We start from the raw sequence: 17,130 nt of genomic DNA on the forward strand, positions 1-17,130 counted from the left end.
AAGTAACTTCTGAGCTCTGGAGAGGGACCTAACCATCTATCCCAGCAAAATTTCCTTTTAGAAAACACATTTTATTTTAATTTTACCTCAGGGAAAACAAACAAAAGTAACTTCTAAGCCCTGGAGAGGGACATATAATGTATCCCAGAAATTTTTCTTTTGGAAAATATATTTTATTTTCATTTTCCTGCCTCAGGACAGAAAAAGCAAAAGTTACTTCTAAGCTCTGGAGAGGGACCTAACCATGTATTTCAGCCAATTGCCTTTTGAAAAATGAATTTTATTTTCATTTTACCTCAGGACAAAAAACAAAAGTAACTTCTAAGCTCCAGAGAGGGACATACAATGTATTCCAGCAAATTCCCTTTTAGAAATTATAATTAATTTTCACATCTGAGAAGATTTTAAAACATTTCCAGCACAATGTCTGTTTAAAAAAACAAAACTTCTAAACTCTAGAAAATATACTTTATTTTCATATCTGAGGGGGAAAAATTCCTCAAGAAAACAATTAAAAACATTTTCTAAGCAGTGGTTGTAAAAAAAAAAGTAACTTCTAAGCTCTGGGGAGAGTCACAAAACTATGAATCCCAGCAAAAGTTCCTTTTTAAAATATATATTTTATTTTCATGTTCCCTCAGGATAAAGAAAGCAAAAGTAACTTCTGAGCTCTGGACACAAGGACCTAACCATGTATCCCAGCAAATTTTCCTTTTAAAAATAAAGAGGATGGTTAAATAAAGATAGTTATTATAGTTATTTAAATATTAAGACTGTAAGGAAATAAGGGCCTTCACCAGTTGTTAAGATAATGGATGGTTCCAACGACAAGAAAGTAAAAAGATACGTGATATATATCATTGGAATGTGTTTTAATAGAAGGAGAGATAGGTATAGAAAACATTTAAGATTATTAGACAATCTTTGAAAGAATAAAGTAGCATAAAGGATAGTGAGATAAGAGAAAGGAAAAAGGTAGAAAGAGAGGAAGAAACCAAGAAGAGCTGGTTTAATGGTTAGGTATTATTAGAAAATATGATAACAGATAAGTGGAACAGGAAAAAAGGGGGATGGGGAAAGACGTTTTTAATGTACGTTTCATATATTATACCATCTATTGTGTACATCTTTTTTATATATATATATATAAAAAATCATTTTACCTCAGGACAAAAAGCAAAAGTAACTTCTAAGCTCTGGAGAGGGAGATGCAATGTATTCCAGCAAAATTCCCTTTTAATCTCTCTCTCTCTCTCATATATATATATATATATATATAACCTCAGGACAAAAAACAAAAGTACTGTAACTTCAAAGCTCTGGAGAGAGACACATAAATGGATTCCAGCCAATTTCCTTTTAGAAAATATACTTTTATTTTCATACCTGAGGAAAACATTTTTCCTCAAGGGAACATTTTAAAACGTTTTCTAAGCAGTGGTTTTAAAAAATAGTAACTTCTGAGTTCTGGGGAGAGTCACACAACTATGAATCCCAGCCAAAGTTCCTTTTTAAAATATGTATTTTATTTTCATTTTACCTCAGGACACAAAAACCAAAAGTAACTTCTGAGCTCATGACAGGGACCTAACTATGAATCCCAGCCAAAGTTCCTTTTTAAAATATGTGTTTTATTTATATTTTACCTCAGGACACAAAAACCAAAAGTAACTTTTTGAAAGGAAATTGCCTCTTATCCATTGCAACGGATTTTGCAATTTCCTTTCAAAAGCCGTTTTAATTTTCCATATCTGAGGAAAAACTTTTGTTCCCTGAAGAGAACATGGCAGGGGAAAAAAGCCATTCCCGTTTGGGACCAAGAACCAGTGTTTTATTACTTAGGATGGAAAGGGCTACACTGAGGGTTTTTTGGACTACAACTCCCAGAGTTCTCTGTGGCCGAGGCAGGAAGTGACGCAAGGCCAGCATTCCCTGGCCTGCGGTGATTGGTGTGCCTAGGGGCTTCCGCTTCCGGCTGAAAGGTGGTCTCCATGGCGGTGCTGGCTTCCAACCCTAACAACCCGGTGGTCTTCTTCGACGTGACCATCGGGGGCCAGGTAGGCCTCGAGCCGGGAGGGAAGCGGGAAGGAAGGGGAAAGGGAGGCCGCTGACGCTCTCGCTTCTCCCGCAGGAAGTCGGCCGCATGAAGGTGGAGCTCTTCGCCGACGTCGTGCCCAAGACGGCGGAGAACTTCAGGTGAGGCCTCGGCGTCACTTCCGCCTCGCCTCCTCAGCACTTCCGGTTTGGGCGCGCTCCATTGTCTCTATTGGAGGGAATAGAGTTCGGCGGCTAGAGCGTCGCCTCTATCTTTCCCTTTCTGTCTCTTCAAGTCCCTCTGAATTGAGAGGCTTTTCTTAGGCCAGGAACCCTCAGAGTCCTCGCCTCTGGGTTTAGTGCCTGGTCGTCCTCTGCGGTCTCCCATCCAAGGACTGGCCAGGGCTGGCCCTGCTTAGCTCCCAGGTATATCTGTGCCTTCAAGTCACCTGTTGACTTATGGAGACTCCATGGATTCCATGTTGTTTCCTTAGGCGAGGAAGACTCAGAGGTGGTTTCTGCTAGTCCCTTCCTCTGAAATATTGCAGTGGGCTCCCATCCAAGGACTGACCACTGCTGGCCCTGCTTAGCTTCCAAGATCAAAGAGAGATCTGGTGCCTTGAAGGGATTCCAGTCACCCATCTGCATATAGTGACCCCATGGATTTCGCAGGGGTTCCTCAGAGGTGGTTTTTGCCAGGCCTTTTCTCTGAATGATCACCCGGCCTTCCTTTGCGGTCTCCCATCCAATTACTGACCAGGGCTGGCTCTGCTTAGCTTCCAAGATCAGACTGGACCTGGTGCCTTGAAGATACTTATGGTGACGCCATGAATTTCATGTTGTATAGTGAGGCAAGGAGTCCTCAGAGGTGGATCTTGCCAGTCCCTTCCTCTGAAATATTGCCTGGTCTTCCTTTGCAGCCTCCCATCCAAGTACTGACCAGGGCTGGCCCTGCTTAGCTTCCCAGGTCAGAATCTGGTGTCTGTGAGGGTATTTAGGCCTCCAAGGGTCACCATAACAGCAGAAACAACTTGCAAGACATACAACAACAACAACAACAACAACATTGCTCTGTGTCTATGTTCCTTTAGGTTGGCTATTGACTTATGGCAGCCCCATAAATTTCATTGGGTTTTTCACTTGCAAGGGATCCTCGGAGGTGGTTTTGCCAGTCCCTTTCTCTGAAATAGAGCCCACAGCACTTACTATTTGTTGGCGGTCTCCCATCCAAGAACTAACCAGGATGAGATCTGGTGTCTTGAGGGTCTAGTTTTATTCCTGTGCTATTGGGACACACAGGAGAGCAGGTGTCATTTGTTTGCATTTAAGAGTTGCCTTTGCCTAACTGCACTTGTGTTCCTTTTCCTTTCCTTTTTTCCAGGCAGTTTTGCACAGGAGAGTTCAGGTACGTTGGTTCTGTTCATCTCTCGCTCTGAAAAATAAATCCTAACCAGCCAGAAAACCAGAAGCCCAGGTTGGGTTCTGAAGGACTAATATGTATACCTTGGAAGTTGTATTCCCTTTCCTTTTATTGCAACATTGTTCGCTGTTGATGGGGTGAGCTACCTGGAAAACTAAATCATGGTCCGTGCCTTTGGCAACCAAACATCGATACAGGTATATCTCAGATGTATTCCTGACTGTTATTTCTTTAACAGAAATACTCGGTACCAGAGGAAGAAATAACACGGGACAAATAGGGATGGGTTCCTACGTTACAAAGTAGAAGAGCAGGTCAACATTTGTCAGCAAAAACCCTTCTACACCAAATTTATTTATTACTGAATTTATATCCCACCTTTTTCCCAAGATGGGATTCAAGGTAGTATTAATGATATGAATATGTGAACTGGAAACCCAGAGCAGGCAATTCCTGTATAAGCAAAGAAAAGGGGACATAAAAAGACTTTGTACCAAGGAGCTTCACTATTAGAGGCCTTGTTAACTGAGATAGGGCTGTATTGCCACCAAGAAGTGACCTAGCTTTGCAGAAGGTTGATCCTTTATGTATGGATCTCATTAATTCAGGTCCTGGATACCTACCATGTCTTCAGTTTTCTTGATCTCAGTGTCACTGGTATTTGTACATATCCCTCCATCCATGTCTACCAACTAATCTAACCAACCTGGCAATTTCTGTTGCTGTCAGGAAGCAGCACCTGACCTAGAAACACAATGCCCTCTTTTTTTGTCCTAAGCCAACCATTGAGACATAGTTATATTGGGTTGCCAGTTCAAAACCTGAATGCTTTGAGGCCCATAAAGATGACTGTTCCTCTCATCCAAGACTCCTGCCCATTTTGGAGTGTCTGTTTCCTTGTCTTATAGGAAAGACGGTGTTCCAATCGGTTACAAAGGAAGCACGTTTCACAGGTATGTTGCTGGTTGGGTCCTTGAAGCAAAACTCGTGGAGACGCTCTGTCTCCTCCCAGGTTTAAAGCATAACCCAGAAAAGCTACTGAATTTGGACTAGTGTCTGGCATCGTGTTTGGAAATTATGGGCTGGAGTCTGTGAAACCTTATGCCTGATAGTCTTTAAGATTTGCCAAGACATTCTGTTGGGGTTCTTGTTGAGTAACCCATTGTTATTGTGGGGAAACTAGACTTTGCTTGTAGAGGAACGGCAGAAACAATTTATATGGCTATCTAGGGACAGAAGAACCAACCTGGAGCTTTCATGCGTATTAAGGACCCAGTTAGCCATAGGTAGCCAACAGAGGTAGTGTGGCTAGTTACAATACCTTTGAATGGAAGTCAGCTAATTAACCCACATCGTGTTAGATAGTAATTGTTCTGTGTGCTTCTCTCACAATGTCTTTTTCTTTTTCCTTCTTTTTAAGGGTTATAAAAGATTTCATGATCCAAGGAGGTGATTTTGTAAACGTAGGTACCCTCGTTTCCCCCCTCTGCATTATGTTTTGTTATATTTTGGGAACTGAAGCTGCGGTGTTCTTTTCTGGAATTTACTTGCAATTCTTTTCAGCTTCCAACCCTTTTTAGCATCTGTCACAGTATAGGAAATGGCACTTGGCTCACTATGAGATGCTATCTCATCTCTGTAAGCTAATAGGTCTGTATTGGATCCTATAGATAGCTTTGTGCTGCCTCCCCATAAGACAGAAAAACAATCTAGACTTCTTTGGAGGACACACTTAAACTGGTGCATCAATATGCAAGGCTCAGTGTAGAAAAATATGTCTTGGATGTAAAATGAATTCGCATTCTGCAATGCCCTCAGCCCTCCCCAACCTGCATCCAACAAACCAAGAGACAGTCCCTGCAACTGCCATTTATTTATTACCAGAGGGAACAACAACAAAATATTGCATTGTGAAGTGCAGCTGGGCAGGATTTACAGTCACTTCATGCCGTTCCTTCTCCTTTTCTTTGGTTTCCCCTCAGTTGTCAGTATTCAGTTGCCACTGAGACGCCTCAGTAGCCATTTCCCTGAGGTGGGGGGGGGGGATATCCTTCCCTTTAAAGACTATTTTGTAATTTTGTAAAACTAGCATGTCTTCCAAATTGGCCAATACTTCCTCTGTGAGTGAAGTGTTGGTCATCCTTTTTTGGTGGGAGTGGTAAAATCATTCACAGTTTCGACGCTGGAGATGGAAGAAATGAACAAATTGGCCTAGTGGCCAATTTTGACCCCCAGTTTTGGGCTAGCTGCCTAAAATGGGGTGGATGTTTTGTATGGTGTGTGTGTGTGTGTGTGTGTGTGTTTTCAAAACCCAAAGTGGCCAGAAATTCACTTTTGGAGTTGAAGAAACCATAGGAACAGTGCTTTTTCACTGAAAGAAGGGCTAATGTCTTGCTTTGGAGAAGAAGTAGCACTCTTAGAGACTTCAGAGATGATGATTTATCCCATTTTAAACCAACCCCCACCCCGTTTCCCCCGCCTGGGACCCCAGAAAAATAACGGTGAGGCCACATGTGATCCGTGAGCATATACTGCCAAGCTCTGGCATAATACCTTCCAACGGTCCCAATTAATGCTCTGCCATCCCACTTGTTTAGCTCCATTGAAAATGTCCTAGTTTCTCTCTCTTCCCCATTTCTTTCCATTGTCCTCAGCTTGCTTCTGTGGCTGCAAACTGAGTTGTGAAAGGTTTGTTTGACTTCCGAGGTGTGGCTCAAATCAGTTTTGAAGCACATTGCGCAAGATTCCACAAGCAAAGTGTATTGGGTGACACGGCATGCATGGCACCGATCTCTCAAGGCTGATAAAGCTGTTCCATCTTGCACCAGCCTTTCACTTGTCCCATAATTGCAAAAAATGTGTTATTTGCTTTTTTCACATCGGAGCTTACAGCTTGGGAGCTTGGCTAGATGGAGCGCTGGAAAGAGCCACTTCCTTCCAGACTTCCTGGGAATGCTTTCCACATGGTCCTGTCCTCTTTCGCATGTAAAGAATTCTGCAGGTTATTTGAAGGCATGCAGCACAGGTAGCCCTCATAGAGGGCTTGCCGGTCCTGTTGGCCCTCATTATTTGCTGTGGACAAATGGAAAGAATTGCCAGAAGCACAGCCACCCAAATGTGGGGCACTTCCCAAGTTAAACATGGTGATTTTTTCCCCAGGAAAATTTTCTACTGGGCCTGGTGGGATGGGATGGAAGGTAGAAACCACAAGCTTCCCTGGAAAATATTTTTGTTAACTCTCCATCCCGGAAGAGTGAAGGCTTTTCAGACTTCTCCTTTTAAACATCAGCAGTGATGTCGCAAGTCTGCTTTGCCAGGACAGCAAGAGACAACAAAGGAGGAATGAAGCCCCTTTCTCCGCAGCCCCATCTGCTAGTGTGCTATAGTTTCTCTGGCAAGATGGTGGCACACTCAGATGCTGAAGGAAGGAAGGGGAATGGGTCAGAATTTTTATTTGGGGAGAAGCGTCCTCATTTTATACCTACGGCTACACCTTTGCAGTGACGATTACGAGCAAAAGATGTGGTTGGAACAGGTCTGACACCCCTTGCCTTGTTGCTGAACGGCCATGGTTGCCTCCCTCCTTTTCCTACCTGGCGTCATTCCCACTCAGAGCCTTCCTCTGGCTCATTGAGCTGGGTTCCCTTATGCGCCTGCCCTACTTTTATATCCCTGACTGGCTTTCCCCAGCTGCTGCGGCGGCGGCGGCAGTAGTGACGGCCAATTAGATTAAGAGGTCTCATTGAAAAAAGCAGCACTGCCAGTCTGCCTGAGCCCCCAGTGAGGAGTAGAAAGGAAACTAGGTCAGCCAAGCCCCCCCTGGGAATGGAGATATTCCTATCAGGAGAGGAGGGCAGGCCAGGGATTAAGAGGCAGCTGTGATTTCAGCTCCCCTCAGCGGTGGGAAGGTTGCTCAGGGGGAGAGGGTGTCATTGGGCTCCTGTGGGTACACAAAAAGACTTACAAACTGAGCCTACACGGGAGAAGTTGAAAGCTAAGCCTATGCATTTACTTTCTAAGCAGAGCTCTCCACTGTCTGGGTCTGTGCTGCGGCCTCCAGGACTTGGCTTTAGCATCGGTCCATGACTGAATAGTCTCCCAATGTCCCGATTTTGGCAGGGAAGATTCTAGTTAATCCTGTTTGTCATCCCACATTTTCATCTGCTTCTAAACTGTCCCGGTTTCTCTCTTCTCCTCCCACTTTCCCCCCTTTCTCCTCAGCTTACTTCTCTTGCTGCAAACTGAGTTCAGAATGCAAAAGAGAGAATGAAGAGCGGTATCTCAATTGGCTCAGGCAAAAGCAAACGGCTGCAGCCTTTCCTACCATAGCCTCATCCGTAGCCTTTGCAGCGTTGACCACACTCTGGCATTGCTGGACTGAATATGTCCTAGTTTTCTTCTGTGAAATATTGGAGGGCAGCTATTCACGCTTTTGGTTGGAGCAACCTAGTAGATTTTCTCCCCTTGGTCCTGAATTAGTAACTTCAGAGGGACAGAGTAGAAAGGTTTCCCTGTCTCTTTCTCTCCTCTGTCTCTTGAAGTGTATCTGCGATACATAATTTTAGCAGCTTGATCCCACTTTGCATGGCTCAAGGGTTGCCAGGCTTCCCTTATTATTATAAAGGATGTCACTTATTATAAAGAATGTTCTCATCTGAGGATTGGAATTTTTTCCCCTTTTATATAAATCTCAATGCAGTCACAAAATCCCACATTTTGGGGTGTTAGCTCTCCAGAAGGGAGAAATGTGTGCTTCCTGTAATTTATGGATGCTGAGTCCACTGAGTGCAAACTCCTTTTTCACTTTGAATTCAGTTTGCCACGATCGAAGTGTGCTGGGGAGAAGAGGCAAATTGGGAGAATGCGGGAGAAACCAGGACACTTTAAAAGCAGCTGGGAAAGTGGGGAGGGAGAGGCTGTCCTTGCCAAATTTGGACACTAGGAAGGAATGGACAAAACCTAATGCTGCCTCTTCTCCTTCCTTAAACAGGGAGACGGCACTGGAGTGGCCAGCATATACCGGGGCCCATTTGCAGATGAAAACTTCAAGTTGAAACACTCAGCGCCTGGCTTGCTCTCTATGGTTAGTAACTGGGCAGAAAGGGCTGGGCTTTTTCAGAGCAAAGGTGGGCAACTTCTTTCAGACCAAAGGCTGAATGCGATTTCTGGGAGGGTCTCAGGGGTGAGTGAGGTCCAAAAGACTAGCCTGTTTGAGATTCAAGCTCTTACTGCCAGTGTTTACACCGGAATTTCTTACTTCTACGGTTCCCCAAGAAGTAGTTAGGGATTGGGAAAACTATAATAATATGTCCCCAGTTTGGACATGCCTTGGTCCATTCCCATGGTCTCAGCTGAAGCCTGAAGGAAAGCACCCCCCCCCCCCTCAAGATTATTAGAAGAAAGGGTTTAAGGTGGTGCAGTGGGTTGTTCTTTCTGTGAAAGGAGGGTTTCTGTGAGGATCAGAGCATGAAGGCCTCTTCTCCTCTTTTTGGGCTGGAAGAGGGCTTCTCTTGCAAAGGGCAGCTCAGAGGTGATGGGGGCGTCCCTGAAGCCTACCAGTTGGGGAGCGGAGCCTTAATCCTTGGCATTAGCTTGGTAAAAACCGTGCGCCAAGGCTGCCTCGTCAGCTAGGCTCAGAAGCAATTATTCTGAACATAAGCTTCTATGCAGGGGAAGGAATTTGATTACTCTTGGGACTGGGATGCAGATGGCCTGCGGTTGGGGAGAACTGCAAACACCCCCCTTCCACAAGGCCTTTATCACAGGGAGGCATTGATCCCTTTCTGTCAATTGAATTAAAATTCAATTATAAATTGATGGGTTTTAGTAGATATGCTTTTTGAACTGATCTTATGCTCTTTTAACTGACAGTGTGTTTTTAATTGGTGTTTGGGCTTTTAACTGTGTTATGTGTCTTGTCTTTTGCTGTATTTCGATCTGTTGTTCCTGGCCTCAATCCATGTGGGGGGCATGGTCATCATCATCATCATCATCATCATCTTGGAGTACAAACTTGGGGCTTCAGGGAACTGATGTCCAGAACGATTGAGTTTTTTTCACTCACTTAATGGCTTTCTTAAGGATTTAGAAAATCTGTAGCCATTTCAAAGTGAAGTAAAGGCAAATTCAGATTCATTTCCTGCAGGACTTAACAAAGACTATTTGCGGAAATAAATTTATTTTGGTATTTATTGTCCTGATTGACAAATATACATGGTGTTACATACATAGTGGGACCCCCCCCCCATGACACATTTATTACACTTTTAGGGTGGACTTCTTTGTTGTTTGGCAACTAGGGTACACTTGGGCACTTGTTCTCTAGCTTTCGCCCTCCAGATGTTTGGGACTACCTCCCAGAATTCCTGACTGCTGGCTGGGGCTTCTAAGTCCAAAACATCTGGAGGACCAGTTTGGGTGCTTTTTTTGCCCCTTGTCCAAGGCATTCCCTTGAGTGTGGGAATGCCTTCAAGCTGAGAAGTACTTTCCCTTCCCTGATCTCCCCTGTGTGACCTTTTTACTAGGCAAACAGTGGACCCAGCACCAACGGATGCCAGTTCTTCATCACATGCTCCAAGTGCGACTGGCTGGATGGGAAACACGTTGTCTTTGGTGAGTAGCTGCAGTCATAGAATCATTGTGTTGAAAGGGAACCCAGAGGCCATTGAGTCCAAGCCCTACTCAATGCAGGAAATCCACCTACGTCCATAGTAAATATAAAGTAATGTAATGTAAAGTCATAGTGCCACTCCGTTCTGCTTTGGTCAGGCCACACCTGTAATAATACAGTGTCCAATTCTGGGCAGTCTCTCCTGAAACTTGACATTTCAGTCTTCAAGTCTCCTCATTCCTGCTTTCCTATATTCCTTTCCTGCTAAAAGGAGGGCACATCTTCCTTTATAAATTATTTCTCTCCCCCCCCCCCCCCAAAACTAAGCCTTCAGCAGGGCTTTGTTTTTCTTATGATTTGGCAATTCTTGACATGCTAAAAGGATCCTTCGCCTTTTCTTTTCTTTTCTAACCTGGCAGGCAAAATAATTGACGGATTGCTTGTCATGAGAAAAATCGAAGTAAGTATTTAGTTGAATCTGTGTCTGTTTGTGCAGCAAATGTTCAAATAAGTCCAAGCACCAATGGCTGTTGTGGTGTGCCTTCAAGTCAACTCTGACTTATGGTCAGAGCTATCTGGGGTTGTCTTGGCCAGATTTATTGAGGTTTGGCATTCTCTTCCTTAAAGGCTAAGGAAGTATGCCTTTCCCAAGGTCATCCAGAGTGCATCTACACTGTGGAAATAATGCAGTTTGACACCACTTTTAAGTGCTGTAGCTCCATCCTATGGCATTCTGGGATTTTTTACTCTGGTGGTGCTGAACCAGGGTCTTACTTATTCCTTCCATGGAAGCATGATGTTGATCTCACTTGGCAATTGTGGGTTTTTTCGTCCTCAGAATGTGCCCACTGGTCCAAATAACAAACCCAAACTGCCTGTGGTGATTGCTCAGTGTGGTGAGATGTAGTAGAAGAGGCCTTCAGGTAAGTGCCCACCTTTGTGTCTAGAGATAGGCAGAAGGGGTGTGTGATTTGGTCTTGAGGGAAGAGAAAAGAGGAAAGATTGACTCTTTAGCCAGACCTGAGTTTCTCGATCCACATAGAACACCAGCGTCTTATAAATCGTAGCTTTCATTTACTACACAGAATTAAAAGTAAGCAAGTTTCTAACCCTTGCGGCTTCGAAATCATCCTTGTGGGCTAAGTCTGATAGGATCTGAAAGCCAGAAGTGCTGAAAAGAGGTTTCCAGTGGTCTGGAGTAGGACCACCATGTCCTTTATAGCTTTATGGCCAGGGAGTGCATGCTTCTCACCCTCGGCTTAAGTTGCAGGAAGCACTGGCTCTTCCAGACAGGGTCGCTCACTACAATATTCAGCAGATTACATTTGGGGTGGTTAAAAATATCCTATTCTCTGGCTGTTGTTGCACCTCTGGAGGAATTCCCCAGAAAGAGAAACCAACTGTGAAGGGGGATTCAGTGTGTGTCTATGATACAGTGGGGATGAAATGAGTAACTTTTGCCTCCTCCTGATTCCAGGTTAGTCTTCCTTCATCTCGGACCATCTCACTTCCCGATTTTTCTGCACCTCCTCCTTCCTCTGGTGTCTTGTCCATCCCACATTCCAACTTGTGATTCCTTGTAAATAAAGGGATTTGTGTAATTGTCTTTTCTTCCCTTTGGAGTTGCTACAGAATGAGGAGGGATGCAGAGATCCTATGGTGGCCAGGATTTTGGTGTTCGAATACGGTCATTAATTTTCTCTGTGTGTGGATAGCACAAATATTTTTTATTGACTTACTACGTATGTGCCTTGCCTTTCAATCCGCAAAACATCTGAAAGGTTTCACAACCCCCCCCCCCCAAATAAAACACATTGTATTGTCAGCTACTTCTGACGCAATCAACCGCAAGGATGGAAAAGTGCAGAATCTAGAGAACTTGTTTCAAAGAATTAGGGTCAGCACTTTTTCCTATGTGCAGCCAGCAGCTATGGAGGAAATATGGTCCTCCATATTTCCCCAAGTACCTTTTTGGCTTTTCTGTTCGTCTTTCATTGTGTTCAGTACTGACTTTTGAGTAATAATAATAATAATACGTTTTATTTATAAACCGCTATTCCAAATAGATCATAGCATAGAGTAGACACTTGTGGGGAAAATAGTGGAACTAAGCCTAGGAATAGAGAAGTATCCATTTGAACCCTGCCATTGGTAAAGAGGGAAAGTCTCCCCTCTTGAGTCACCTGTCCCAAGGGACACAGTGCAGTCATAGAATCATAGAGTTGGAAGAGATCCCAACCCCCTTTTGCCATGCAGAAATTCACAGTCAAAGCATCCCCAACAGATGGCCATCGAGCCTCTGTTTAAAGACCCCCAAAGAAGGAAACTCCATCACCCTCCGACTAATGCATCTTCCCTTGTTCAATAGATCTTAATATCAAGAAGTTCTTCCTAATGTTGAGGTGGAATCTCTTTTCCTGTAGTTTGAATCCATTGCTTCTGGACCTATACTTTAGAGCAGCAGAAAACAATCTTGCTCCCTCCTCAATATGACATCGCTTCAAATATTTAAACAGGGCTATCATATCACCTCTGAGTCTTAACCTTCTCTTCTCCTGCCTAAACATACCCAGCTCTCTAAGCCTCTCCTCATAAGGCACAATTTCTAGACCCTTCACCATTTTAGTTGCCCTCCTCTGGACACCCTCCAGCTTGTCCATGTCCTTTTTTAATTTGTGGGGCCTAGAAATGGACGTGGGATTCCCGTTTTGGAGCTGCGTCTGCAAAAACAATGTGCGTGGATCATTTCTGCCAGCCTGTGTGCCCAGCATTTTGCCAACAGAGTTAGCCAGACTCTGGGTAGTGAGAGGCAGTCAAGTCCTCAACAGGCTTCATAAACATCCTGACCTGGGGCTGGTCCTTACCTGGCATTAACATGTCACTTGCCTATAGAATCGTAGAGTTGGAAGAAACCACAAGGGCCATCCAGTCCAACCCCCTACCATGCAGGAAATCACAATCAAAGCATCCTCGACAGATGGCCTCTTTGAGTTTGCCCAAGCTGCTGCTGACAAGGCTGGAGGTATGTGCCCAATTCAGTGGTTCCTGGAACCCATGTGGCATCATGCCCAGTAGAGCAAGCTCATCCATTGGCCCCTTTGACCCTGGGCAAAGTACTGTAACTTGGTTCATTGCTCCCATAGGTCAGGACTTTCATGAACTACAAACGCACTCGAGTCTTCCAATGCCTCACAATACAGTTGTCCCTCTGTTTGTGCAGACTTTGAATCCGCATCCCTCGCTTACTTGCGAGGGGCAAATGGGGGGACTTAAAATGGGGCTTGTGCCCGCAGGGACGCGCCACTACTCAGGCCAATAGAGCTTGAATATTGGCGGATTTCTGTTTTTGCGGGGGTGGGGTCTGGAATGGATCACCCACGAAAACGGAGGGGCGACTAATACATTCCCTCTCCTCTCTGGCCAATATTCACTATTCTCAAAGACATGGCAAGAGTATCCATGGCCTTTCAGGAACGGAGACACATGGCGCAGCTATAGCCTTTTGATACCAATCTTGCATCCCACAGAGCCTTGTGATTTGTAGTTCGGGGAGGGACTAATGCCATGAGATTTCTTTCTTACTCCTGTATAATTTTAACCCCTTTGCCAGATGAAGAAGGCGGTGGGGCTTGGAAAGCTTGCAACGTGTATTTTGTGCATTTTGCTCGGCCCAATAAAAGCATCCCTGTTTTGCGGATTTGGGGCGATACTGTACTTTGCTATCTGTCCCTTGCACATATGAAGCTGAAGGCTTTCATGGCCGGCATCCATAGGGTTTTTCGGGCTTCTGTGGCCATGTTCTAGAAGAGTTTATTCCTGACATTTCGTCTGCATCTGTGGTTGGCATCTTCAGAGAGTGCTGGCATGGAAGAGAGTTGGATACACACACACATATGAAGTGCTTTCCATGTCTCTGAAGATGCCAGCCAGAGATGCTGGTGAAACGTCAGGAATAAACCCTTCTAGAACATGGCCACATAGTCCGAAAAACCCACAGAAAACCACCCTGGGTATATTTCCTTGATTTCCCCCTTAAGGCTTCTTGATCGGACTCCGCTGGTTTGCTGGTAATTTGTCAATAACTTGGCAAATGTCCTCTGTTGTCACTACTGTTTGCATGATGCTGTCCTTTACAAATCGCAGGGCTCCACAGGATGGAGCGACAGCGCTTAAAATGGGGCTGAACTGCGCAGTTTCTACAGTGCAGACGCGCCGTAAGGCTGCTCTCGACACTTAGGATTAAGCTTTATTGAAGTAATAATGTTTCTTGGTGGATTTCCTGATACTGAAAGGGGAGTGTTATCTCTTACAGTGCGGCCGCACCTTAAGTGAGTAAGATTAAACAAAAACAGTGTGATTTCCAGGCAGAGTTAGGGTGCATTAATTAATGCAGTTTGAGACCGCTTTCGTGGCCCCGGCTCAATGCTAGGGAATGCTGGGAACTGTAGTTTGACTCATTTAGCCTGTCAGAGCTCTGATGCCACAACTACAATTCCCAGGATCCCCAAGCATTGAGCCAAGGCAGTTAAAGCAGTCTCAAACTGCGTTATTTCTGCAGTGTAGATTAACATTCAGAGTAGAGCCACATTTACTTACCTAGGAGCCAAAGTCAAAGGGACAGACACCATCCAAGGCTAAGAATGCATCCACACTGGAGAAATAACCCACATTGAGACCGCTTTAAGCGCCCTGGCTCAATGCTATGGAATCAAGGGAACTAGTTTTGAGAGCCTTCTCTGCCAGAGAGAGCTCTGGAGCCACAGCGGACTACAATTCCCAGGGTTCCCTAGCATTGAGCCGTGGCAGTTAAAGCGGTGTCAAACTGGATTATTTCTGCAATGCGGATGCAGCCTGAATGGAAACAAAATTCAAACCGATGGGCAGGTTTTGCTGGAAAGTTACCTTTTGGGGACTGCAGCATCCAGGATCCCTCAGCAGCCGGGGATTCTGGGGCTTGTAGTCCCAAAAAGCACCATTCCCAAGATCTTGGCCCAGAGCAGCCACATGGCTGAGCGGAAAGGGAACTTCCGGGGCGGAGCTAAGCAGCAAGACTCTCGCCCAATCACAGCCCAGCGCGGCGCAAGCGAGCCTGGGGAGGAGGGAGCTACGAAACTGATGGCTACAAAGTGGGCGGGGCGAGGGCTAGCCAATGGGCGTGCGAGGATTTTGACGGGCGTTTAAAGCGAGGCGGGAGGCGGAGCTCGGGGACCAATGGGAGCGCGCGGCTTCTGACGGACGTCCCCTGCGGGCCAATGGGGGCGTGCGGGTGGGCGGCGCCTGCGGGGTGGCTACCGAGCGCGCGCCGCCATTGTGGGCCAGTTCGATCGGTATCGGGAGCGGAGAGCGGAGCCCAAGCGGAGCCCGGAGCAAGGGAGCAGCCCCCCGCCAACGGCCGGCCCCCGAGTCACCATCTACACCGAGCGGGAGGCGGCGCCAGAGCCAGTCACCACCGCCGCCGAGGACGCCATGAGCAGCGAGGCCGAGACACAGGCGCCCCCCTCCGCCGCCACTTTAACACAGGCAGCGCCGGCGGCAGGGCAGGCCACAGCGGCCCCGGCGGCGACATCAGCAGCGGCCCAAGCCCCCGCCGCCTCTGCCGTCGTCGTCCCGGACGCCAAGCCCAGCAACGGCGGCAGCAACAACGGAGGAGGCGGCGGCGGGAACGGCAACGGAACCAACAACAACGGCTCGGCGGCAGCGCCCCCCCGCCGGCGGGGACAAGAAGGTCATCGGTGAGGTGCCCACTGCGCGTGCGCGAGAGAACAACTCTGTGTGAATGTGTGAGGGAGAGAAAGGGCGCGCACGCGCAGTGAGGAGGGGCGCCAGGGAGGCGAGGCAGTGGCGGGATAGCCACGCCCACCATAGGTGGGCGGGGCCAGCGCGCCACTAACTGACGCGCTTCCCTGGCACCCCTCCTCACTGCGCGTGCGCGCACTCCACTCCTTTCTCTCTTTTTACTCCCCTCCCCACCCTTTCACTCACGTTTCTCTCTGCTTCTCCCCCCCTCTCGCTCTCTCATTGGCTGAAGAGCTGCGTTCGAAACCTTCTCATTGGACGGATGTGTTCGACCCTCCCTCCCTCCGCCGTTGGAGGCAACGCGCCTGCGCGAAGGAAAGGCACGAGGGAGCTGGAGAGAACGTGGGGCCAAGGAGGGAGGGCGGAGGGGGCGTGGCCAAGGGGGCGGAGCAATATGACCGGCGTGCGCGCGCGCCCTGCCTTTGTGTGTCCGTCTGCGCGTGCGCGGCGCTCGAGGCCAAGACTCCTCATATATATATGTATATGTATAAGTATGTGTGTGTGTGTGTGTAAGCCAGAAAGCCAATACTGTAGCTTCGTGTTATATAAGCAAGGAAGCCAATAATCTATATATACACTAACACACACACACACACATATATATGCCAGAAAGCCAATAGCCCCTCCCTCTCTGGATATACAGTACAGTATATATGTCAGAAAGCTAATAATCTCAGTACAGTATATGTATTTACAGTATATGAGAAAGCCAATAGCCTCATATATAAAGAAGGCAATTATATATATATATATACACACACACACTAGCACAAACACACACATATATGTATATATGCCACAAAGCCAATATATAAATATGTACATATATGTCAGAAAGCCAATAATCTCAATATATATATATATATATATATATACTGTATATATAAATGCCAGGAAGCCAGTAGCTTCACTGTGTGTATATATGTGTATGTGTGTGTGTGTGTGTATATATATATATATATATGCCAGAAAGCCAATAATCTCTCCCCCTTCTCTATATATACATATGTAACCTAGACTTCAGCTCCCAGAAGCCTCAGCCATCTTAGCCAATAGTCTGGGATTCTGGGAGCTGAAGCCCAAAACAGTTGAAAGGCCAGAGTTTTGGGAGTCACTGGAAGGCATGCTGAGGTTACACTTGGGCTGAGCTACATTTTCCAGGGAAATAATAATAAGTTCACCATCAACATCATTATTATTATAAACAAGACAGAAACAAAAATCTATATATGCTGCACATTCAGATTACACAGTACATTTAACATATCCA

At 46.0% G+C, this 17,130-nt stretch overlaps 2 protein-coding genes across 2 annotated transcripts in view; both read left to right on the top strand.

The window, feature by feature from the left end:
• The first annotated feature begins 1,897 nt into the window (after positions 1 to 1,897).
• On the top strand, positions 1,898 to 11,665 carry PPIH (peptidylprolyl isomerase H). The gene is made up of 10 exons (XM_042480151.1): positions 1,898 to 2,057; positions 2,132 to 2,196; positions 3,416 to 3,439; positions 4,363 to 4,407; positions 4,875 to 4,917; positions 8,445 to 8,537; positions 9,979 to 10,066; positions 10,484 to 10,524; positions 10,903 to 10,987; positions 11,542 to 11,665. The coding sequence occupies exons 1-9, from the start codon at positions 1,992 to 1,994 to the stop codon at positions 10,969 to 10,971; spliced, it is 534 nt and encodes a 177-aa protein (XP_042336085.1). The 5' UTR covers positions 1,898 to 1,991; the 3' UTR covers positions 10,972 to 10,987; positions 11,542 to 11,665.
• Positions 11,666 to 15,366: 3,701 nt separating this feature from the next.
• The window catches only part of YBX1 (Y-box binding protein 1), a 13,257-nt gene continuing 11,493 nt past the window's right edge, over positions 15,367 to 17,130 (top strand). Inside the window, exons 1-2 of the mRNA XM_042478249.1 lie at positions 15,367 to 15,662; positions 15,763 to 15,796. Coding sequence (XP_042334183.1) covers positions 15,531 to 15,662; positions 15,763 to 15,796 — 166 coding nt within the window. The 5' untranslated portion in view covers positions 15,367 to 15,530. The remainder of the gene's footprint in view (positions 15,663 to 15,762; positions 15,797 to 17,130) is intronic.

This window comes from Sceloporus undulatus, chromosome 7, assembly GCF_019175285.1.
Source record: "Sceloporus undulatus isolate JIND9_A2432 ecotype Alabama chromosome 7, SceUnd_v1.1, whole genome shotgun sequence".
NCBI lineage: Eukaryota > Metazoa > Chordata > Lepidosauria > Squamata > Phrynosomatidae > Sceloporus > Sceloporus undulatus.